The sequence below is a fragment of the Carassius gibelio genome, chromosome A5, assembly GCF_023724105.1.
Source record: "Carassius gibelio isolate Cgi1373 ecotype wild population from Czech Republic chromosome A5, carGib1.2-hapl.c, whole genome shotgun sequence".
NCBI classification, from domain to species: domain Eukaryota; kingdom Metazoa; phylum Chordata; class Actinopteri; order Cypriniformes; family Cyprinidae; genus Carassius; species Carassius gibelio.
The window spans coordinates 19,800,801-19,827,276 of NC_068375.1; the positions used below are offsets into that span (position 1 = coordinate 19,800,801).

At 36.2% G+C, this 26,476-nt stretch overlaps 3 protein-coding genes across 6 annotated transcripts in view; 2 read left to right on the forward strand and 1 right to left on the reverse strand.

The window, feature by feature from the left end:
• LOC127999896 (KN motif and ankyrin repeat domain-containing protein 1) overlaps positions 1 to 12,860 on the reverse strand; it is a 57,346-nt gene extending 44,486 nt beyond the window's left edge. For 2 of the 4 annotated variants that reach the window (XM_052592222.1, XM_052592219.1), the window contains exon 1: positions 10,055 to 10,211. The gene's annotated coding sequence lies outside the window, so the exon portion shown is untranslated. Of the gene's footprint in view, positions 1 to 10,054; positions 10,229 to 12,840 lie in introns of those variants that run through there. The other 2 variants (XM_052592220.1, XM_052592221.1) reach the window with 2 other exon arrangements.
• Positions 12,861 to 12,937: 77 nt separating this feature from the next.
• On the forward strand, positions 12,938 to 18,854 carry LOC127999972 (fructose-1,6-bisphosphatase 1-like). The gene is made up of 7 exons (XM_052592227.1): positions 12,938 to 13,321; positions 14,182 to 14,344; positions 15,763 to 15,855; positions 15,961 to 16,101; positions 16,431 to 16,566; positions 17,274 to 17,395; positions 18,215 to 18,854. Exons 1-7 carry the CDS (start codon positions 13,152 to 13,154, stop codon positions 18,401 to 18,403), a joined length of 1,014 nt encoding a protein of 337 aa, XP_052448187.1. The 5' UTR covers positions 12,938 to 13,151; the 3' UTR covers positions 18,404 to 18,854.
• Positions 18,855 to 19,760: 906 nt separating this feature from the next.
• On the forward strand, positions 19,761 to 26,418 carry LOC128000004 (fructose-1,6-bisphosphatase isozyme 2). The gene is made up of 8 exons (XM_052592229.1): positions 19,761 to 20,285; positions 20,795 to 20,957; positions 21,480 to 21,572; positions 21,774 to 21,782; positions 22,195 to 22,335; positions 22,906 to 23,043; positions 24,249 to 24,368; positions 25,267 to 26,418. Exons 1-8 carry the CDS (start codon positions 20,113 to 20,115, stop codon positions 25,453 to 25,455), a joined length of 1,026 nt encoding a protein of 341 aa, XP_052448189.1. The 5' UTR covers positions 19,761 to 20,112; the 3' UTR covers positions 25,456 to 26,418.
• Positions 26,419 to 26,476: the final 58 nt, after the last annotated feature.

Sequence of the window (26,476 nt, forward strand, 5' to 3'; positions counted from 1 at the left end):
GATCCAGAACTTCAAACAGACTACAGTAAAGTCACTGTATTAGGCAGCAACATAATCTCAGGACAATGACTTTAAAGTGCCGAGAACTCTCTGGGATGAAGTAAACCTGATCCTTTGCTTCTCTGTTTTACTGGAATGCTTCTAGCTAAACAGAAGAACCGTCAAATGGCCAGGTGTTCCTGGTCAGAATAAGGGGTGTCATTCAATCTATCCATTCTGGCTAACAAAGAAAAGGAACAATTTTACAAAGCAGTTTCAAGTCTTTGACCCAGTTCCAATCATATTGTGACTGCCAAACCTAAACAAGCTATTTGTTTTGCACAGGTTTGATACAGGCACTTTCCTATATTTTATTTTATATTCAATTCTTCTAATTAAAAGTCTTCACCAATTATTTTCCTCGAAAGCAAAATGGAAAGCAATGCAGGATTTTGTTGTTGTTTGTTTGTTTTTAAAGCCTTTTCTTAGATCCTCAAGGCAAAGCTGTGGGAAGTAAAAAAAGGTACGTTTCAGTAATTAATTTAAAACTAAAGAAAATACTAAAGGAAAAGCTTTATTCCATAAAAATTGCCAATAGAATGCATTTTTCTTTTGTTCTTGTAAATATTGCAAGCACTAAACTAAGCCAGTGTGATGGTCCCCGATTGGATATGACCAGTTAACAACAACAAAAGACCAGGACCTCCTGCCTCCTGACATTAATTGCCTTGTACCCAAGTCTCTGCCTCGAATAAAACCCTACTTCAGGCTAGAGGGACAAAGACGGGTGCATTATCACGAGAACTGAAGGAACATTTAGTGCACCTTATGAAAAAATGACTGATTTGATTTCAAAATGCACATGCTGTTCCACAAAGAGAAAGAGCATGCATTAAGTTAATGAGGCAACAAATCCAAGTCATTCAAACACTACACAGAAATGAAGGCAAGTAGCATTTAAAATGCAAACATCTCACATTTTCCACCAGGAAGTCATAAAGAATCATGTGTTCTATGTTGAAGAGATAGAGAGCAGCATATTCTCTAAAGGTAGGATTACTAGAGGACTAATAGAGTTGATTAATATGAATGGATGTAACGATTCACTCAACTCACGATGCCATACGATTCATGATACAATTTATCATAGATTTAAGAGACTTAAGACAAATTATAAATTAAATGAAAAAATGCTGCATGATCTAAATTAAATTGTATAATTTCAAAATTTGAAGCAAAAACAGAATGGTCTGATTTTAACTTTGTGAAATTATGCTACATAAACATTTGAACGAGATAAAAACATCAGATGGGCTGAATGAGATGTGGATTCACCCCTGTTTCACACCGCAAGCGTGAGTGGCGCGCGAGTAGCGCATATTTTTTTCCGGCATCCATGTTAATCAATGAGTGCATTCACACCGGGACCAGGAGCAGCACGTGAGCGTCAAGCAGGAGTGTCGCGTGAACAGCAGTGAAGCAGGGGTTTTGGCGTCCGGTCTATTTTTGCTGTGCTGCTCACGCTCAATTAAAGTGAAAGCACACTTTTGATGGAAAAATAAATATGATTTTACACAAAACTTGTTCAAAATGCACAGAATAAACATGTCAAGAGTTTATAGTAATATGTATTTACCCATTTAAACTTTTTAATTAATCGTTTTGGGTGAAAGTATGGTGTATTGTTATAAAAACAAATGTTGAAAGAATTATACCCATTGTTTGAAATGGTTATATCTTCTGCCGAACACGCTTTGCAGCCGCTGCTGTGATGCTGTACTTATACGCTTCCAGTGTGAATACTCGCGAGAGTCTGCTGCTGCAGTGACGGTGTAGTTGCGCGGACGCACTACTCGCGCACCGCTCACGCTTGCGGTGTGAAACAGGGGTTACTCTCTGACAGCAGGTGGCACTTATGAAACAGCAGTGATACAGCGTTTCCTTGGTTACCGTTGTAAACAAACCACAAAAGAAGAAAATAATAACTTTTGTTTTATAAAAACATTCATTTAAAAGCAGCCTACATTCATGTTACCGTCAGCGTTGTTACCCCTTATAAGGTTCTGTATACGGCTCCAATGAGGTTTTGTTCCATCTTCCAAACGGTGCCAACTCACACCAGGAGCAAAGCAACGGGATTCTAGTGATGGGCTTTTCCGCAAATATCACATTCGAATATTTGAGCTCACGAAAAACTAATATTCGAATATTCGTTTATTTAAATTAAGTTTAATGAGACAGACGTTACTTTTCAGCAACATTTATTGTTTCCGTCATTTTGAACAAGCTTACACACAATAAGCTTGAACATTACACATCGTGTTTTGTAGCTGAAGACCTTTAACATTGCGTGCAAACAAACAAAAGTACAGATTAAAGCAAAAAAGTGCAAGAAAGAGTGAACGATAGAGGATTGAGAGAGTTGTAGGTGAGGACGTGGGTGCGATTACAAGCATCTTTGGATTTCTCCTGTCCATTCAATATGACACTTTAAAAAAAGTTAAGTGGGAAGTTGCAGTTTAAGATTAGCAGCATTTTTATTTTATATGAAAAAGATTTGAATTAATTTTGGTTTATTTTTTATTTAATTTTCAGTTTTTATTTGTTTTCATAGCATATAATAATAAGAAGAAGAAATGCAAATTGAGCACCAAATCAGCATATTAGAATGATTTCCTTACAAAGAAATTAAAAACTATTTTTGAACAAAATATATTGACCTGGAATAAGTAATAAAATATAATTACAAGATTTTCATTGTCAATAGACCTTATGTACAATTAAAATCTACCAGAATCGGTTTGAAAAACCAGCCTAAAAGGTCATGGAACCTATCCACATTATAGTGAGAGATTCTCTATCCTAGAGATGTTTGGTAGGCTTGGAGCGATGGCAAAGGGGTAGATTAGATTTACAAACAGTTCTAACCAAGCAGCAAAGTGGAAGTAATTTTCTCTGTATAAACATTGGCAGCGTGGATTTTACAGCCTGATGGAGCTTTCTCAGCAAGGTGCAAATTCAGGAGGCGTCTGCCATATGTCCACAAAGGCCTGAACAAAATGAAGAATGTCCATACAACACTGGACCACATTGAGTTTCACTGTATGGACAAAATGGTAAGGAGGTTTTTAAACTGTAGCTATTTTACTTCAAGCAGTATCCTGCTGTTGCTAACTAATGCATACTGATACAGAAAAAATAGAACAGGAAAAATATTTAATGAGGGACACAGTGGGCCTCATTTATCAATCTAACGAGAACAGATCTTTGCTAACAAATCATGATTCATGAAATATTCATATGCTACCAAATTACCAATCTCATTGTACAAATGAGGCCATCCTTAAAAATATTTTGGTTTGCAGTAGCAGTACATAAAAAAAAAGGGACGGTAGGTAGGTCTATATTTTTTTTTCAAGTTTCAATGTAAAAAACAATTTTGATGATGGTGATTACGTGGGTATGAATTTAAACAAATTAGCATATCGTGACGTCACTGACTGGGTCTTCAACCCGTGCCTTCGGGCGCATCATTGCAAACCTCATTTTGATGCAGGCTATATAGACCACAAACAAATAGAAATCTTTGTCAAAAACATGTTTATTACGTGAATTTCAGGTGAGAAGAAAAAAAAAATAGGTACTGCTTTACTTGCATCCAGCGCTAGGTGTCAATGCAACCTACAAATGAGAGACCGTTTACTTTGCTTTCTTGGGTTGTCACTTTTGTAGAAAAAGAAAATCCTGTTTGATTTGAGTGACAAGTGTTCATTGAATCAATTGTAAAATCGATTTAGCATGTCTAGATGCACTTTATACAGCAAATAACACCTAATATAGGTAAATCCACGGACAACAGCAGGACGAATGTAAAGATTCAATATATTGGTAAAGAACAATATTTCTGTTGATTTATTGGCGTGAAGTTTCGTGCACAATGACAAACAGGAGTGGGTGCATGGTGCTTATTATTATTTTTTATTATAATTATTGGTTATGCTTTAAATTTTGTCCATATGATGGCAAAATCACTTTGATAAAGAAGAGATTTTTCCGGTTTTTTTTTTTATTTTTAACAGTGGATTCTAATCTTCAAAAATGACCTTGTTGTATGATTTATGTCTTTTGAGTTCATTAATCAGATTAGACTATAGAACTGTAGTGTTACTTGTTTAGATTCAAAATGTTATTTGCTTTTAAATTCATGTCATTATATCCTTTTTGAGCAATCTTCTTGTACATATATTAGACCAAAATGTCAAGTTTGCCTAGGAAAAGCAATTATTATACCAGCAAACTCAATATTGGATTAAAAATGAACAAACTAGGCTATAAATACTTTGTATAGTTGGCTTGGATTATTATATTATTATATAGCCTTATGTTTATTTACTGATAGACAGTCAAAAAGAAAACATATAACAGGGTTTTATTTATTAAAAAAATAATAACACCACAGATCCTGAAGAAACAGTAACAAAAACACAGTGACAGAAATATCAGAAATAGCGTATTGGGCTGTCACGTGATTAAAGGGGGGGTGAAATGCTATTTCATGCATACTGAGTTTTTTTACACTGTTAAAGAGTTGGATTCCCATGCTAAACATGGACAAAGTTTCAAAAATTAAGTTGTACGTTTAAAGGAGTATTTATGTTCCAAAAATACTACTTCCGGTTTGTCACAAGTTTCGGAAAGATTTTTTCTAGTATGGCTCTGTGTAACGTTAGATGGAGCAGAATTTCCTAATATGGGTGCTAAGGGCGCGTCTGCCGGAAGAGCGCGCGCTCCCGTATAGCACAGCACTGAGAGCACAACAGACTTCACTGATCAGAGCGAGAGCGTCGCGAAATGTCACAAAAGGAGTGTGTTTTTGGTTGCCAGGGCAAGACAACCCTGCACAGATTACCAAAAGAGAAACAGCATTAAGGGACCAGTGGATGGAGTTTATTTTTACAGAGCATCAACAGAGTTGTGCAAGTGTTTTTGTTTGTTCCCTGCATTTCGAAGATGCTCGTTTTACAAACAAGGCCCAGTTTGACGACGGATTTGCACATCGTTTATTTCTTAAGGATGATGCAATCCCAACGAAAAAGGGTCACGATCGTGTGTTGGAACCGCAGGCGGTGAGTAAAACTGCTTCAAATATCTCTGCCTCCTTGTTAGTGCGTCCCCTCCCATGCCGGAGACCCAGATTCGAGCCCCGCTCGGAGCGAGTCGTTGCTGCTGCTGCTGCTCTCGTTCAGTTTCAGCCTCGGGATCTGATTCTGGATCATAAATAAACGGCTGAATCTGACTAAGCCATGGTTTGTTTTGGATGATGGTTTTTTCCTCACGGTAATGTCACAGCTTCCACATGCTGGCGCTCGTGATTCTTTAGCTCCGCCCACATGTCACGCCTCCAGCCGGTCGTGTTTTTCCAGGAAAAATCGGTACAGACTATCTTTCTCTTATGAATATAATAAAACTAAAGACTTTTTGGAGTTATGAAGGATGCAGTACTACTCTATAGGTACTCAAGATTAACAGGATATTGAGTGAAAATGAGCATTTCACCCCCCCCTTTAAGGAACGACTCGACCCGAAAAACTCATGAGATGAACTCATCCATTCTCTTTCTGGCTCAGATTGCATTGGTTGAGCAGACTGAAGACCCAGGTAAAAAATGAATTCATCTTTTCTGTATCTTATAGCATTATAGTTTTGTATTGTTTGTAGTGTGATCAACGTTTGCGTAAGTACTAGATGTGCTAGTAGCACGTAACATTTTAATAACATTTTGCTAAAATGAATGAAATGACTCAAAAAAAGATTTGTTCATTTTGCTGAACGAGACTCAAAAGTCTGAGTCGGTAAAATGATCCGAACTTCCCATCACTAGCCCCTAGAGGTTACGACACAGAGAAAGGAAACCCGGCCAAAAGGAAATAATCTCATCAAAGAGAAATTGATTTTACTGCAAAAACACCCTTTAAACTTGTTATTGCAAACAATTAGACTACATTGATTTAATTTATACGTATATTAAAATACTGGTAAATATAAAACATTTATATTTGCCTATTTAGTTCCCCTCAGTCTATTTATTGGTATTCGGAAAAGAACAAGAATGAAAAATAAGTAATTATAAAATTATATATTAAACTATAAAATAAAACACAAATTAGGCAATAGTGGCATTCATCATTCACAGCATACAAGCAAAACAGAATCCAAATGAATACATTTTTGCCATATTTGTCATTATTATTTTTTAAAGCCTAAACAAGGCTTTATAAAATAAAGACATGAATAAAAGAAATAACCAAAATGAGCGTAGCCTATACTTGTTGCACAGTTATTTTTTTCTTTTGTTAATCTGTTAATTATAAAATATCCTATTATATATTTTGTTTGGTCCTAGTTATTTAATTCTTTTTATAGACTTAATTTCGGTTTTTGTCCATTGACAGAAGCGCTGCAGGTGCGTGATGTGTCAATGTGTGATTCCTCATGGTCTGTTGTTTATTCTGCTGTTCGCGCATATAAAGCAGGATTAGTTTTGAGTTGACAAAACCAAACCTCTCCAATCTGCATTTGTTGGTACCATGATGCTGTTCATCAACTTTCTTTGTCAACTCAGGCTTTGATTTAGAATTTATGGAGCGCGTGCACATGAATGTGTGACATCACTGGCGAACAGCCAATCACGAGCCTTGCAACACAAAGCAAGTCTGATTTACATCTTGCGAGAGACCCAGCGAGTTTCAAAACTAAAAGAGATTGAAGAATATGACAAATTTAAAAGTCATATGAAACATGAAAGAGGACAAATAAAATAAATGATCTTCATGTAAGGTCAGATTTGTTTTATTTTTTTTAAATAGTGCTATCTATTGATACTACAGCTTATCTATATTACATGATACATTCATATTTATTTAAAATAAATGATTTCTAATAACTGTTAAACTAAAATTGCTTGTGTGTAATGGATAAATAATAATAATAACAACAATATGAATCATAATAATTATATAAATCATAAAATGACTCAGTAATTATCATTAAAGCCAGTCTTTTTATTTATTTTTTTATCATTAGTGACCTTCAATTTTGGAGCAAGATGAACAGGGGGAGTGACTTTGTCTCAGACATGTGTCACTTCTCTCACATCTGATTGGTCCACCATCAGTTTGAGATCTCTAACCCAGAACAGGACCTGCCCCGGAGCAGGTTAGCCGTGGAGTGTAAGTTACTATGGCAATGAATGCCTCTAAAAGCTAAGCCACTTACATGGTACCTTAAACCCAGGATTGGTGCAAACTAACCTGAATCTTACCTGGCCCGCCAGCTAATCCTGCTTCATGGTACAGGCCCCAGATGTGAGATTTGATTGTATAGCACCATTCATGCCAAATTTTCTGTTATACTGTACATTCATTTCTTAAATGAGGCGCAGTGTGCATACAGAACCATCCTATTGTTTTCAAATTGACAGTAGCATTTATTCTGTTCACATGGACAAGAAGTAAAATTCATATACAGTTGCACACTGTATGCACATTTAAACCTCTTCTCATTTGAAACAACCACACTGCCACCCATGAACAGCACTCAACTTTAAACTAATGTTACAGCCATCTCACTTTTAACAATAAGAATCCCTCTGCAAAGCAAGCATGAAGGCAGACAGGGATCTCACATTTGTAATATGGTCTTTCATCATGTCATTGGTGAAAGGAGGCTTTAGGAGACATTAATCTTGAAATAGTTTGTTCTTTATACAACTGGGACTACCTCCAAAAGATGTCTCGCCATCACAAAGACTTCTTCCATTCACAGTCTCGCAGCAGAACCGCACACAGTCAACACCCTGTGGACCTGCCAATTTTCCTCAGGATTAGCCCCATACAAAATATGCTAGCACAGGTTTATTGTGGTCTAAGAGGTCACAGACTTCTTTAGGAGTGCAACTGGAAAATCTGAGGGAGCCAACAAAGAAGATTTAAAAAATTGCCTGCTGTTGAAATGATGGGTGAATGCATCCAATAAATGATATTTGAATGCGGAAAGGCACTTGTTTCAGATACACCAAACAGAGGTTTCAATTCTGAAAGTGATATTTGTAGGTTGCTGACAATCCGCTTCACTAGAGCATAATAATGTCTTTGTGAGAGTCTCTTACAGACTGTACATGGCAATGAGGCCAACCTGAAAGGATGAGCATGCCAAGCCAACACAGCACACACACAATGCACATTTATGTTGTTCAGGGAATAATTTTGCAATTACTTCAGGATCACATGAGTGACCCTGATGGATTTTTGTCTTTGTATGACATTGTACACTGTCTATAGTCTTTGCCACATTTTATTGATGACAGGTCACTTAGGATGATCTTTGATTCATTATTTGGCCATCTTACCTGTATTATTATGGTGGTTTTCAGTATATTTTAAAGTACAACGCAGATTTTGGTACTACAACTAGGAATGCATATGCCTGGATAATGACTTACCATATATGATATAACATGATGATATATTCAGTAGTGTAAACATTATAAGAATTTCATTAGACAGCTGTTCAATGTCTCAAACCACCAGCTTTAGGATATCATTCATTTAAACCGAGGTTATCAGGGAAATCAGTAAATACTTCCTGAAATCTGCACAGGAAGGGCGACCATAATCATTACTTCCTGTCAAGTGACCTGAGGACTGTAGCTACATCTGAAGAGTTTCAAAATTTGCTCGAACTTATTTATACAGGGCAATTTATTTTTACTAGGGGAGAGTGGGGAGTGGAGATTTATTATTAGTATTATCAATGTTGGCAACAGTTATGCTGCCAAATATTTTTTTGGGAAACAGTGATACTTTTTTCCAAGATTCTTTGATAAATAAAAACTTAAAAAGAAAAGCATTTATCCAAAATAGATATATTTTCTAACAGTATAAATCTTTGCTATCACTATTTATCAATTTAACACATCCTTGGTGAATAAAAGTTTTAATTTATTTCAAAAAAAGAAAGAATACAAATTTACTGCCCCCAACCCTTTGAACGGTAGTGCATATTGTCAGAAAAGATTTATATTTTAAATAAATGCTCTTCTTTTTTAACTTTTTATTTATCAGAGAATCCTGAAAAAAAAAAATTAAGCAACATTACAGTTTCCGGCACTGATAATAAATCAGAATATCAGAATGATTTCTGAAGGATCATGTGACACTGAAGACTGGAGTAATGATGCTGAAAATCCAGCTTTGCATCACAGGAATAAATCAGATTTGAATGAATATTAAAATAGAAAAACGTTATTTTACATCATAATAGTATTTCACAACAATAACTTTTTCCTGTATTTGATAAAATAAACGAAGCCTTGATGAGCACAAGAAACTCCTTTTTGAAAACATTAAAAAAAAAAAAGTTCAAAAATTCAAATCAAAATTATTTTACAAAACTATACACACACATTCTAACAAACAGTATATATCAAAGTTTGAGATACACAAAAACACCGAGCTACAGACCTTGAAAGAAACTGTGTGAGATCACTGCTCTCTCCTACAGGTGCCATTAGTTATGAGAACTAAACCGACCATGTAGCAAACATTACACACCTGCAAACCGATAAAACAACTTAACCTAAACGGTGTTGAGGGGGAATTGAAAAACGTATGCTTCAAGACACAAATTCTTTGCAAGAAACTCGATTTAGGCTACATCAAGCATATCGAACAGGTGTGTGATAAAACAAGGGATCACAAAATATCAGCTTATCTATTATCTTGCAACAAGTAAAGAGTCGCGCGACAATGCACCACAGTCTTCCTCCGCCTTTATTCCTACGTTTCTTCTGCAGCTCAGATTGAGAGTTTCTTACATTACTGTCAGGATTAATATATGTATATATTTTTTTTTTTCATTTATTTAATCGGAGACCAAATTCACCAGCTCAACATTTCCCACAGAAAGACCAGTGTTTGCAGACCTGGATCAGTTTTCGCACACGCGCTGAAGTGAGCGATAACGTCAAGATTTTAAACATGCAGCCAGCGGTTTTTAAAACGGAACAATGAATTACCTTTCCTCCAAAAAAGTTTGTTTATACGTCCCTCTCCTGTGCCTGCGTTCCCTTTGAAAAAGTCCCGGCGAAGCGTCCTCTTCGCTCATGCGCACGAGCTGCACGAATCGCGCTGAACCCTACGCGAGGCACAATACTTGTTGCCTGACGTGAAAGCGTGACGTACAAATGACTGAGTACACAAAGGCAGTGCTCCTCTTAATGCTGAGGAGACCAGCAGGCCCACTGAAATTCACCCACCTATATGTTTCAATAAAATGATTTAATGGTTTATATTTTAAGTTGAATTGTTTATCCTATAACTGCTCTTCTGGGGCATTTGTACTTTTTCCTCAAGCCATTCTAGCAATAGGCTACGACAACTCTGCGAATTTTTTTTTTATGTTGCTTCTACTAAATGTTGAGCCTTTAATTGGATCCAAAACTTTAAGTAGAATTTTCTCACTTCTGTTCTTATTAATTAATAGCCTACTTTGTTGCACTTCTTCTGTTTTGAAACTTATTGGGATTTTGAATAATCCAATGTGTGGCTGAACAAGATACAATGCTGGAACCTGCATGTAGAGATACAGCCCTGGTCAAAATTTAACATGCAATTTGCAAAATCTGTAAAATGTTAAAAATTGCAGCCACACCTGAGGTGAGACCCCTGAGTAAGCCACCAAACCCCTAAATGCTACCTGAGCGCAGCAGCAATAAGGCTGCCCACTGCTCCGGGTGTGTGTTCACAGTTTGTGTGTGTGTTCACTACTGTTTGTGTGCACTTGGATGGGTTAAATGCAGACCTCAAATTCAGAGTATGGGTTACTTACCATACTTGGCCGCACGTCACTTCACTTTCACTTTTATTCTTACCTGGATCATCTTTTTACGTGTCAATTTATGAGGGTTGATGTGGGATGTTTGGCTTCATGTAGCAGGCCATTAATATTTACAGTATGAGAACATTTCTGAAAATACTGAAAGTCTAAAAGCATTTAGGATGCTTCATTTCAATAACACTTTACAATAAGATTTAATTTGTTAACATTAGTTAACTACATTAGTTAACATTAACTAAGAATGAGCAATGATTCTACAGCATCTATTAAATTTTAGCTAATATTAATTTCAGCATTTACTTATGCATTATTAAAATCCAAATTGTGTTTGTCAACATTAGTTAATGCACTGTGAACTAACATGAACTAACATTGAAGAACTGTATTTTAATTAACTAACGTTAACAAAGACTGATATAGCTACTGTAATAAATGAATTGTTCATTGTTTATGTTAAATACATGATCTAATGTTAACAAATGACATATGTAAAGTTTTACTGTTATTTCTTGAATAGAGGTAATTTTAAAGCTTGCAATGAGCAGATAGCATCATATGACTAAAAATTCAGTCTATTTTAATGTCTATGTTTGTAGTTATTTAAAGTTTATGAGAACTTTATGAGAACAAAGTTTATGCTGAAATAGGATCATGACAATGCTTCTCAGAATGCAGAACACTTAATCAGAACTGACCTCTAGTGGTTGCATTAGGTACTTCAGTATGGAGCCACAATACAAAAAAAAAAAAAAAAAGCATCAATTCATAAAGTACATAGAAGTCCTATCTGAAAAAGTTATCTTACCAAACACTCTGCCATTACTGAACCTTTCTCATTATAAGGCAAATGTTGAATATTCACTGCTTAAATAACTTTTGCAATAAAATATCCCTGTAGCAATGTAGCTCTAAATTTATAGCCCACCACTGTGCAGTACTGCTGCCTACTTTTCATACTGTCTGTATAGAAAATTATTGCACAAGTCATACATAACTTAACTTAATACATTCATTCATTCATTACATACATGAACGAACAGGACAGGAAGAAGAAAATCTTATGGTACCTGTCGCTTATTTGTGCACATCAAGAAAACAAAAAAACAGCTACTTTATAAATGGATCAACCCCAATCCTCACCCAAAACACCAAGTATTTTCAGTAATACCTATCTTTACACTTAATTATCATCATTATAAGCATGTTAGTCATCATTTTTCTTATAACATTCCTGTATTTTTTTCTTATACAAATTCTTAAATTTACAAACACTTTTGCAGCACTTCAATTCATAGTCCAAGGTGTTCCATAGTTTAACTCCGTAAATAGACAAACACATCTGTTTTTGTGTAGTACGTGCAAAAAGAGTTTTAAAATAATATTGCCTTCTATGGCCATCTTCCTCAGATACAAGAGTAATAAAATTTGTAAAAACATAGGCAAAACTCTCTGCTTAGCTTTCCACATAAAAATCAAAATCTTCAAGTCAACCAAATCTTTGAATTTTAGAAGTCCAAAAATCTCGCTCTTGTATAAAATTACCTATGTCTAATTCGCACAACTCATTCCCTCGCGTATTATATCTTATATGTATTATATCTTAGTAAACGTTCAGTCTATTATATACATAAGTAGTGTACTCAAGTATGTATGCGTTGGGGGAACTACTATATTTGTTTGTTGGACTTTATTTTAGAACTGAACAACAACAGAAAAAAAATAAAAATAAATAGAGGTAAAGCCACTCTAAAACCAACAAACCAGCCTGTCTAGTTTGGGAGACAAGCTAAAACCAACAAACAAGGCAGTGTGAAGACTGTACTTGAATTAAGTTGACAGTACTGTGGAAAACCATGCTCCCTTTTTAGACCACTCAAACTCAAAAATGTGGACAGATATCTTACAGATGATATTAAATGGGTTAACAGAACTGCCTCCATTCACACTAAAACTGCTTCTACTCACTGTGTAGAATAGCAGTAACCTCAGCACCTCGTGATCATGATGACACAGCACAGGCCAGGCGTGAGGGGCTTTCATCCACATCCCGCTTCCACAATGCAACATTGTTTTGAATCTTCCACGCAGTCAGTCAGTCAGTCAGTCAGTCGCACTGTGCACTTCTCATTGGTTTAGCTCTCCATACACCCTTTTCCGCAGTATTTCCGCCTTTATATTTTTGTTTCCGCGAGGGAATGAGTTGTGCGAATTAGACATAGGTAATTTTATACAAGAGCGAGATTTTTACATCAGCAGGAATCTTGAAATCTGCAGTCATGTCAGACCGGGGTTCTTTCGACACTAATGTTGTGACTTTGACGAGATTTCTGCTTGAAGAGGGCAGAAAAGCCAAAGGCACGGGCGAGCTGACAACACTCCTGAACGCGATGTGCACGGCTGTAAAAGCCATCTCGAGCGCTGTCAGGAAAGCAGGTATCGCGCACCTGTGAGTATGCACGGTCGACTATATGGGAATCCATAAAGTTTGGGATGCAAAAACATTAGTAGCAAAACGAATCTATTTGTTTTATTTTAATATATATATATATATTTACTTGTCCATAATGTCCAGGTCAAAATCTAAATAAAGTAATTTGTCAATAAGGAAATATTTATTTATTTATTTATTTATTTATTTTATGATATAAATGTGTATATAATTGGTGCATTTATTGTAATTTTATATCGTTTTTTATATAAACAAATTATGTATAACGGCAGGGTTTTGCTGTAATAAAAATAATGTATTACAGCAACGAGAATCCTCATTGAAAATAATGGCAATAATTAAAACATCAGGATGCAATATGATAATTAAGTTTATTTTATTTAATTAAAAATATCTTCTTCTTTTCATGTTTGAGTGAAATATGACCTGGACATTTGCTTGACAGGTTTAAAATTTACCTTAGGATTTCTTATATAAATTTACTTAATTTTTATGAAAATGTTGGTTTTATTGTACAGTTACTCATTTACAAATTTTGCTGGATCATACTGGTTTTGAAACTGAATCATGTTGGCATGATGGTGTTGGGAAATGCCAGTAATAAAAAATAAATAAATAAATAAATAATAATAAAGGGTACTTTTATGGCCTTTAAATTAAATTAAGCCTTTTATATCACGAGTTTGTTAATGATTCAGTATATCCAGGTTATTTGTGTAAACAGTGCTGTTGTACAGTGAGTGTGATATTGCTTTATATTAATTCTATGAACAAGCATTGAGAAACAATAAATTAAAAGAATAATATTCTGTCCCTGTGATATGATTTAACGCATGACTTTGGAAAATGTCTGGCAGGTATGGCATTGCTGGAAGTACCAATGTGACAGGTGACCAGGTTAAGAAGCTGGACATCCTTACCAATGACCTCGTCATAAACATGATCAAATCCTCATTCACCTCATGTGTACTGGTCACTGAGGAACATGAACACGCAATCATTGTGGAGCCAGATAGACGGGTAAGAACTTCATGAGTTAGGCATTATACATGCTGTCTGTGGAAGATATGTATTGTTTAAAGTGTTTGCTAAAACTCAGCCAGGGACTTCTTGTTTCTCTAACTCTAACTTCGATTCCAAGAATGAAAAAGTGTGTGTTTCCAGATAGACTTGTCTTCCCTGTGTAGAGCATGCCGAGCACGTCAAGTGTCTCCAGCTGATTTCAGCAGCTGAGATTAGATCTTCATTTGTTACAATATTCAGAACTTTGTCTGCACTGTTGGCCAGAAATCCATCCTGAATCTTATCTGACATCTAATAGGCTAGTGACAATGCCCCTGAATTTTTGAGATACCCCTACCGGAGGTAGAACTAAACCCAACAATGTTTTTCCTCATCTCTAAGGTCTCCCATATATGAAATGGATTCTTGGCTAAAAATATTTTACTGCTAAGATTGTTAAATTAACTGATATTGTTATACACCCCAAAACCAATAAAGGACTAAAATATAGCCTGTCGGTATTGGAGTTAACCCCACCTTTCCAACAAGCCATCATATGTGTTTCTATAATAATCCCAGGCAAAGCAAGCACAAAGTAAATGAAAACATTCTGCATAGATATTAAATTTGTGCATGTCCGCTTATTTTAGGTATGTGTTTACATGTCTCTATTTATTCCATACATAAATATATTTACATCCAGTCTTTTCTAGTAGTTGAATCAACTTCCTGACTACAAACATGTCAAGTTTCAAAGCTCTCAGAGCTTGTGTGATTGATCTGCATTAGTTTATATGCCTTAACTCCCATACCGACAGGCTATATTTTAGTCCTTTATTGTTTTTGGGGTGTATAACAATCTTAGCAGTAAAATATTTTTAGCCAAGAATCCATTTCATATATGGGGAGACCTTAGAGGTGAGGAAAAACATTGTTGGGTTTAGTTCTACCTCCGGTAGGGGTATCTCAAAAACTAAAGCACTTTTTGACCATTTGTCACTATAAGGAAAGGACGATGATAAACGTGGTAAAAGGGAATATGGTTCCCATTGTCAGAGAAAACCTGAAAATCCAGGAAATTTTAAAAAGGCCTTTTCCCGGATATTTCACAGTCCTGGATATTACACAGAAGTTAGTAAAAACACTTAAAAGGTAATGGAAATTTTATTTTGAATATAAATGTTTCTAGCTTTCAGCTCTAGAAACATCTTATAGTAATAAGACAAGAATAATTGAAAAAGCCATGGAAATATATTAGTCAGAAGCTTTGGGAACCAAGTCAGACATAAGCTAGGCATGAATATATATTGTTTTAAGGATGAGTGAAGATTGAATTAGAAGTTGAGTGTAGTAAAGTTTTGGAAAGGTCAAACATCATCATTAATCTTTAAATGACTTACAGTATTAATTAGCAAAGCTTCTGCCCTGCTTTCAAGGGTAAATACGTGGTCTGCTTTGACCCTCTTGATGGATCATCCAACATTGACTGTCTTGCTTCAATTGGGACCATCTTTGCCATCTACAGGAAGGTATGAATGCATATTTTTAATAGATTTGCAGGTATACAGCCATGACAATCCATGTGGTTTCCGTCCTAGTATTTTAACACACTGTAATGATTGCTGTGTTCAAAGTGCACAGACAGCGACCCGTCTGAGAAAGATGCCCTTCAACCTGGCAGAAACATAGTGGCTGCTGGATATGCACTTTATGGCAGTGCAACCATGATTGTCCTCTCCACAGGTCAGGGAGTCAACTGCTTCATGTTAGATCCAGTGAGTCAGTTTTACTCTACATTACTTACACACTGGGATCATTTAGCTGTGAATCATTCAATACAGTTTATTCAGTCTACACAAAGCAAATTAAGAATTTCATTTTGTGTAGTAAAACATTTGTAGCTTGCAATTATATGTTTCATACAGCTAGGAGGAATAGTTTGAATCAGTTTCAGTAGTTTCATTTTTTAACGACTCAACGACTTAATGCCCCAATTTAAGAAGAATTGTACTGTAAATGTGTCTTTTTCTTTTTCTTCTTCTTAATAAGTTCTAAATAAGCCATGCATTCATTCATTTGTTTGTGTTATTTACTGTAACCTCAGGCTATTGGCGAGTTCATTCTGGTTGACAGAGATGTGAAGATTAAGAAGAGAGGCAAGATCTACAGTCTGAATGAAGGTTATGCCCTTTATTTTGATCCTGCCGTCACAGAGTACCTGCAGAAGAAAAAGTTTCCAGAGGAAACATCATAAATAGGAGGATGCTGGTAGAGAGTTGTAAAACTTTGTCTGTGTTCTTCCCTCTTCAGCTCAGACTGCTCTATGAGTGCAACCCCATGGCCTTCATCATGGAACAGGCCGGAGGGATGGCCACCACAGGGACCACCAACATCCTGGACATCCAGCCCGAGAGCCTCCATCAGCGGGTACCTGTGGTGATGGGTTCCCCTGATGATGTCCAAGAGTACATCTCCATCTTTCGGAAACATCATAAATGAAGAGCAATAGTCAGAATGCATAACAAAGACTCAAAGAATCATGAAAATATATCTACTTGGCACTCCAAAATAAGATACAAAAGTGTATTCTTACCTTCAAAATACCTCTATTGAAAAACCAAACACTGTATGTCTGCATGAAGAAATATAAGAAGAATTTTTGAAGACGCTGATTTTTTTTACATCCAAACTTTAGAACATTTGAACATTTAGTTGAGGCTGTTTTTAGAGAAACACACTGCTTTCCACATTGCAATTAAATAAACCTTTTTTCACTTGAGACAAATCAAATCATTACAAAAGCTGAACAAACACACACACTTCTAATAGACCCCAATCGCATTTGCATAATCAAGAACATGGTACATCAGAAAAATAAATATTAATTATATAATATTCATAAATATTATATATCTAGCTACTAGAGTATGACTATCAAAATGTGTTCAGGATGGCAGTGCACCCTATGGAGCGCGTTATGTAGGCTCAATGGTGGCAGATGTGCATCGGACGCTTGTTTACGGAGGAATCTTCCTTTACCCTGCAAATGTGAAGAGCCCCAAAGGAAAGGTACTTCATCTAAACATGACTTTGCTTACATGCATGCCAGTTAATGGACTGTTAATAATGGACAGCATAACAACTAACAGCCTGCCCTAATAGTTTATTATTATCGCATAAAATTATTACTCATGTCTTAGTTGTAGCTTGATAAAAGCTTGATCAAAGTAGTACTTGGACACTTAAAACTGTCTCAATGCACTAGACAAATAAATGGTGGCACCTGCTGCTAACGAATGCTAGACCAAAATACACTTCACTTTTCTAAGCCATTTTACAATTCCAAGGGAATTCTTCTCAAGTAACCACAGTTATAACCACAGGTGTAGTTTGTCACATGATCCACTATGTCTGACTATACAGTATGAAGTATTTTATATGTAATGTATTGTTTAATTATCATATATTTACTCAAAAGTGTCCTTAAAGTTTTAAGGACATTGTACTATTCAAAGAAATACATGAATGAGGTGAAGACATGAAAAGTATATATAAACACATATATATATAACCTTTGCTCCAGTTCTTTTGTTTGGTGTCACATCCACAGGTGTGTCAGTGTTTACTCCCTCTTATCCATAAGAGCTAAGCTGAAAATGGATCTGTTGATACTTGTATAATAACCATTGTGCCATGCTATCATTTCACAATATCATAATACAAACTCCTCTTTTAACTTTATACTCAAAAAAATGTGGGACTTGATCGTCACATGCACAAAAAGGCCTGTAGAGGATGCTGTAGCGCCCTAACTAAATGTTCATGAGTTTATATAGGAGGATGCTGGTAGAGAGTTGTAAAACTTTGTCTGTGTTCTTCCCTCTTCAGCTCAGACTGCTCTATGAGTGCAACCCCATGGCCTTCATCATGGAACAGGCCGGAGGGATGGCCACCACAGGGACCACCAACATCCTGGACATCCAGCCCGAGAGCCTCCATCAGCGGGTACCTGTGGTGATGGGTTCCCCTGATGATGTCCAAGAGTACATCTCCATCTTTCAGAAACATCATAAATGAAGAGCAATAGTCAGAATGCATAACAAAGACTCAAAGAATCATGAAAATATATCTACTTGGCACTCCAAAATAAGATACAAAAGTGTATTCTTACCTTCAAAATACCTCTATTGAAAAACCAAACACTGTATGTCTGCATGAAGAAATATAAGAAGAATTTTTGAAGACGCTGATTTTTTTTACATCCAAACTTTAGAACATTTGAACATTTAGTTGAGGCTGTTTTTAGAGAAACACACTGCTTTCCACATTAGACAGTTTCCCTGAGTGTTAACGGCTGCTGAATTTGTCGGCTAAAAAGACAGAAGCAAGTTCATGGCATCAATGAGGATGATTTGAATCAAAGTTGATCTTGTTTCTGTCTGTACAGACCAAATAATCACTTGTGCCCTATTGCACCCTATTGAGGGAAGCTGTGAATAAAGTTCTTGAAAAAAAATCTGAGCCTTTTCGAGATGTTTGTGCTCTGTTAACAACTCATACATTATGAAGAGGTTTCGATTTATGATTTATAAAATCCAAACACTAAACATTACAACTTCTGAATTTCTTTAAAATGTTTGCACATTTCAGTAAGCCTCGGAGAACACAGCATTTGTGAATGCAAAATGTTACGCTTCCTTCATCACACTGTAATATTTTCATATATAAACAGAAATTTTAAAACAGGACATAATGTAGAACAAGTTAAAACACCAAATAAAGAGCAGATGACCTTTTCTGTAAAAAACCAGTAGGCGCATAAACCCTGCTGTCTTTTGAGACACATTTTAGGGTGTTACTGTACATGAACTTGGTCAAAACATGTGCATGAATATCTATATATAAATTATACTCTCATTTAAAGTAAAAAAAAAATCTTATGATAATTATTTGTAGCATAGTACAATAAACATACTATGTTGAGTTTGAGATCATAGAAATGCTTCCCTGTGTTCTGTGACCTCTCTGCTTTTGGAGTCCTCTGCCTTTCTTCTTTGAGTGAAATGTTGTCTGGAAGGTTCTGATCCTAATAAAGTTGATTAATTTGGGCTCTGTAGCAGAGGAGGCACTCACATTTAAGGCAAAAGAGGCAATAGATCGAGTGCCTGTTTGGTAATGCATCGGCCAACCTGTCAAATCTGTTGAATCTGGAGAGCGACGTCTATACCAGTGTTTAAATGTATTGCATAAACACTGCATGCCGAGGATTACAATTTAAATGAAGTTCACAGAAAGCATGTTAAGTGCACTTTTCGGTGCTGTGAATCAAATATAATGCATGGGCAGCATGCTGTATATTCATTTTCTTAAAACATGTCTGATGTGTTTAGTCACGCTTACAGGTTTGATTTTGAGTTATAAGGGACACATTTACGTATAAATAAATATACAATATTATTAATGGGATCCATTTAACAGACCTCCAGTATTCAGTGGGACATGATTGACATAAACATGCATGACCTTCTGGTCCTGAGAATATGTCCCGTGTCAATAGTGGTAATAAATCATTAGCTGAGAGCCAAGGAGCTTGCTGTATAAGTTGGGCCCTTGAGCTCTGGCTCTACTAGCATTCAGACTATTCTACTGTCACTTGTGTCACTTGATCTGCTTCACCAATATAACTTTGGAGTTAAATCACTCATTGTATGTGTAAAAAGACTGCCTAGTGGCTCTACAGTTAGTCTCTGCCTGTCCAACTGCTTGTACACTCGGACACCGTGAGGATGTCGGATCAGTCGGTCTTTGATGTGGACGTATGGACCCTCACACGTTTTGTCATGGAGATGGGGCGGCAGGCGAAGGGGGCCACCGGAGAATTCACACAGCTCATTAACTCCATATTAACAGCTATTAAAGCTATTTCTTCTGCTGTCAGGAAAGCCGGACTCGTTCACCTGTAAGTTTCTTTAAACTATTTTGCATCATGTGAATGAATATGTTTTATAGTAACTATGTTGTCAAAACATGCTGTGATTGTATGAAATCGAAGCGGGCGAAAGGTCTTTTAAGTTCAGTCAATGATCAAATGCGAGATCAAATAGACAGACACAGTTATGGGTTTTGAGAAAGTTACAGTTCTAGTATGGTTAGTTAAGCAATAAATGCTTTACGTTAGTAATGTAGCTGTCTTTGTAAAGAAATACTATTAATACAATATCATCATAATAATAAGACAATATAAATGATCCATTACATTTAAGGCTGCTAATTCCTTATCCACTAACCTCTGAGCATTATTTAAGAATAAGGAAATATCACACTTTAAAATATATTTAAGTTTATATATAAGTTTATGAAACCAAGACAAAGATTAGAGTATTTTTTTTACCCCAGTTCACCACTGTTTTAGCATTTGAACCTCTGATTTTTAATAATATTAGTATGTTCTGGTTCCACTGAACACAGTCAAGGCCTTGCGGGACAGGTGAACGTCACAGGCGATGAGCAGAAGAAGCTGGATGTGCTTTCCAATGATCTGATCATTAATATGCTGCGGGCTTCTTATGGCACCTGTATGATGGTTTCTGAGGAGAACAAGGATGCCATCTACACAACTGCTGAGAAAAGGGTATGATTAATCTCAGTTATAGTCTTGCTCATGAATACTTTTTGAATATTCATTGTTAAAGGAAAAGTCCATTCAAAAATTACAATTCTGTCATTATTTACTCACCCTTATGTCATTTCAAAAAGTAAAGATGTTTATGTTGCTCTTCAGTATTCATATATTATTTTTGAACATATGAGTTGTTTGCTTAAAATGCTTATTTCTGATATTGCTTATTTCTGTTAATTAGAAATCAGTCTTAAAATTCCTGGTAGTTTCCATCACACCTCAATGAAAATCACTGTGTGTTAAATAAAGGGAAACTTTAAGAGTCAGGTACTTAACATAAATTACAAGTCTGGAATAAATAAATAAAAAAAACCTAAGAAATGTCCATTTAGTTTCTAATGAATTATGGCTGCTATAATATATTACCTCTTTGCTAATGCCTTTTTATTTGAGTTAATTCAGACCACCACCACATGAGGTCGCCGTGCGTCTGATTTCAGCTGCATACTCAGTTGAATCTGTTGTTTGTCATAGGGGAAGTATATAGTCTGTTTCGATCCTCTGGATGGCTCCTCCAACATTGACTGTTTGGCCCCCGTAGGCACCATCTTTGCCATCTACAAAAGAGTGAGCATTTGCTTTGGACGGCATTAGTTGCTGCAAGATGTTTGGAGTTGCATGTGCATTTTGTGTAGTTTTCCATGCATGCAAGCAAACAAATATAACAATAATAATATGACATTACATTACAACTTTCGTGTAAGCTTTCTGTCATGTGTGTATGAAATGGATTGATGTTTGGTGTTCTTGTGCTACTTTCCCATACAGACTGACGAGGTAGCTGACTGCATTGACCAGCCTGATGACAAATATTGGCTAAGCAATAAATTCAATTTAACTTTTAATTTGATTTTATTGAGTGCACTACAGTGTAACTAATAGGCTAGCAACGGCACAGCTAATTTATTAGTTTATTGTTTAACTTATTGTTTAACTCGTGTTTTATGGTATGGTTAGAAATACAAAACTGCAGTAACAAAAATGTAATCTAGATGGTGTCGTTGGGTTTGTTGAATGTTGACGTGTGTACAACTGTACAGCTTTAACAGTTAATTTTAAACTTGCATTATATTAATAATAATAATAATAATAAAAACCATGCAATCAAGATGTGACAAAACACAGACATTTGAATAGTTTTTGATTGGCTCCAGAGGCAGACGGCTGACTGTTGTTTGTCGTGTTTCAGACCTCAGAAGGAGAACCGACTGACAAGGACGCCCTGCAGCCGGGCAATCAGATCGTGTGCGCGGGTTACGCGCTTTACGGCAGCGCCACGCTAGTGGCTCTCAGTACAGGAGCTGGAGTTAACTTCTTCATGCTGGATCCAGTGAGCACAAACAGATACATCTGCTGAAATAATTGATTAGGGATGAATAATAACCACCAGGACTTTCCAAACTGAGCGTTAGAGCATTTAGGCTGTTCTGAGATCAGGGTCTTTTGGTCACAGTATTTCAAAGTACTTAGGAATCAGATGCTTGAAGGTTCAAGTGACTCATTTACAGTTTATTCACGACTATATGAACAAAGTGCACATAGGCTAATATTGGCCAAACATAATATGGCCAAAAATAGCTATGTAGTAAACTGTGAGACACTAGGCCTACTTTATAACACGTTGTATATTTCACTTCTGTTTATGGTTTGGCTTTTTTTATATTTTTGCTACACTTCTTTTTTCAATTTCCAAAGAAATTATTGAATATTTTGTGGCTGTACTAGTGAACTAGTTTTGATTCCTCATCTTTGGCCCTTATATATACAGTTACTATATATATATATGAGGAATATAAAAGATTACATTATCATAGTACATTTGTATGTCAGTGTGTGACATGGGCTCATGAGAACATTATTATTATTATTATTATTATTATTTTGTGTTCCTCTTCTTCAGGCAATTGGAGAATTCATTCTGACTGACAGAAATGTGAAGATCAAGAAAAAGGGGAATATTTACAGTATCAACGAGGGCCACGCTAAGTACTTTGAGCCTGCAGTGAATGACTATTTAAAGCACAAGAAATACCCAGAGGTGGGTTGTGTACAGAGAACTAGCCCAATACTATTGCTTTATCTGTTTTTATTATTTTGAGAAAGTCTTTTCGTTGCTAGGCAAAATATCACAGTACCTACACAGCACAAACTTAAACCGTTGATGTCAAACTTCATGTGATCGAGCAGACATACTCACGAGTTCATGACATGTTGCGACAGATCAGGGAATGTTGCATAGCAGGCCTCAAGAACACTTAGTTTAAAACAAAGTGTGAGTCTGAATAATGCAGGTCAGGTGTTTGCTTGACTGCATGGCTGTGCTCAGCATCAGCTGACGTTTACACACGGTACTTGCTGGAAAGCGAAGAGCAACTTCCTCAGCAGGAATTCATGTTCTGTTCTCTAAACCAGAAACATAGACTCAGCATATTTAACTGATTCATGTTACTCTGCACAAGCCTTGAAAGCGACTGGGTGCAGGGTGATCATAAATTCTGCTGAGTATGATTTTTCCGTGGGTCATTTGGTTAATTATTAAAGTTACTTGTTTTTTAGTGAATTCATGTAGGCCTAAGATCTCGTCTTTTCGTGAATACATGCTCTTGTATGTTCCTTTTTTGATCATCTGATGGTGATAAGCAGAAAAAAGTAAACAAGAGTAAAGACCGAAGAGCTTGTCTTAGATAATGCATTACGAAATGGGAAACATGCTAATCACATACATTATGCTTTCAGTCATGTGTTAAGTGGGATATCATGTTTTTGTAGAAGTGTTGTCAGAAACATGCTATCTCTGACCTCATGACGTATTGATTTGTTTGTATATTGTGTCTGTCTTTTCTGAGGTTAGCTGAGGGAACACACTGGCACCCCTAAAACTCCATATTAAAAAAACAAACATTACACCTTTATGCAGTTCCTGTTTGTCCTTTCTAAAGGAAAAGGAATTAAGTGAGAGTTGTGTGTGATTTTAGCTGTCCAGCTGAGCTTCGGTTTCCCAGAACAACCAACACTACTTCCTGCTTCCTGTCCTCTTTTATTGAAGCACTTGTGACTTTTGCTTCCAACAGTTTTTTTTTTTTTTGTATTGTTTGCCAACTGTCATGCAAGTAGAAATCATTTTGGATTTAGGTATCCAAGCCTAGAAAAATCATGCATACACGAAGTATCTTATTCAGAAAGTTTGAGTTTTGTTTATTTGAATGCTGAAATTATTTTTGATGAAATGTGATTGCCTCACAGGATGGCCGTGCCCCGTATGGTGCCAGGTATGTTGGGTCGATGGTGTCTGATGTACACCGCACCATCGCATATGGCGGCATATTCATGTACCCAGCCAATGAGATGAATCCAGAAGGAAAGGTGAGTCGGCTAAGGTTTTATGGCATGATGATTTTTTGCTCATGTGTTTTAAGATATTCAGGACAAACATTCATACAAAAAGCACATTGGGTGATAGTGACATGATGAAATATAAATGAATATGATGAAAGATAACAGACTTTAATTATACTGTTACAGTAAAGTGTTTCATGCAGCATGGGTTTTCAGGTTAACATTGTTGTGTCCAGCTTGGCAGGATTATTTATATATTATGTAGTATTTATTAATATTCTGAATTATCCTTTATTTTTCTTTATTCAGTTTTAGTAATTGTAGTGACATTTATTTAACTTCAGTTAATTGCCAAGACAACATTTCTCAGTTTTTGTTTGTTTAATTTTAAATCTAACATTTAGTTCATTTTAATTGTATTTTAGTTCCAGCTTCAGTTTTAGCTTTAGTTAACAATAACAACACTGCTGCAGACTAGGTCACTATGTCATAACACATAAGAAGACTTTCAAAATCCATAAACCTCTGTTGTGTTTTATGCTGTAGATTACTTTATGTTTTAGAGCAGGAACAGGCAGATCGTATTCTGATAACAGATGTCGCTCATTTCATGGCAGAGAGCGGTGTCATTCTTGATTTTGGGCAGTGACTAAACACATGACATGAGCCTAGACTGGAACAAATACACATTATAGCATGAAAGCAGTGAACCAGATATTATATCTGCAGTCCATGCTGCTTTTCAAAAAAAAGCTAGTGTACAAACTTTCATATGTATTGACACATTCCAGTGTCTCTGTTCTACATAGATAAGAATAAAAGGAAACGGTGAACTCAAAAACATATTCCATACGTCTTAGTTAACCTAAATCCACAACTGATAAGTGCTCATGGCTAAGGTTCTCTCTTGTTTCCTTCTCTCCAGCTGAGGCTGTTGTACGAGTGTAACCCCATAGCCTTCCTGATCGAGCAGGCCGGGGGCATCGCCACCACAGGCACCCAGCGCGTCCTGGACGTTGTTCCCCAGTCACTGCACCAGAGGCTGCCTTTAGTGGGCGGATCGCCAGACGATGTGGAGGAGTACTTGTCCTTTGTCAAGAAGCAAAAAAAGTAGAGATTTCGGTTGCAGTTTGATCTATTTAAAGCCCACACAAGACATCAAGATACAAAACATCACAGTAGCTTTTATTTTTTATTTTTTGTAATAGTAGAAGCAATGCTTTTGTAAACAGAATCACATTAAATTTCCAGTATTTTAATTCATTATTTTTTACCCTAATCACAAACACAAGGTCTTTTCAGTTCAGATTTGCTCTTCAGTCCCTTTCGCAATCTTTCTTCAGCACTTAATGTGAACATAATGTTCCTTCGGCAGTGTGTTAGTTGGTAAAGTGTTTACACCCTCTCATTCAAACGGAGCCCTCCCTCCCTACTAGTAGAAGAACCAAAACCTCAATAATCTCCACTCCGCTGGTCATGATGACGGCACATGTAATGGCAGTGTGCCAAGAGATAAATAGGACAGGTTGTATTCTTGGAGCAAAAGTACAGCCCTCCATATTAATTTTCACCTCACCAGGTCACAACAGGCATAAGCAAGGCAGAATATAACTTCGTGGCACTTCCAGAAACAGTTTTTTTCCTTTAAAACCCTAAGTAATGCTAATCCCAGATATGCCACTTAGGTTGAGGTTTTAGAAAGCAGTATTGTAAATACAGAACCAGTCAACATTCTGTTTAAGTAGTAGACTTTTGATTTTCTCGGTCAACAAAACACCGTGACAAGGTGATAGGAATAGGGGTTTGGAATGGATATGGAAAGCTATAGCAAATGGTTTAAAAGTCTGGATTGTTTTGGAAAAGCTTCTTCTGCTCACCAATGCTTCAGTGTGACATGATTTGGTGCTCAAACATTTCTCATTGTAAATGTTGACAATGCAATGTAATATTTTTGTGGGAACAATGATATTTAAGCAATTCTTTGCTATAGGAAACTTGTGACATTATAAATGCTTTATCACTTTTGGTCAATTTAAATGAAGCTCTGCTGAATAATAAAAGTCTCACTGACCCCAAACATTTGAACAGTAGTGTTTATGAATGGTTTAATTTCTAGATATTAAAACAAAACTCAA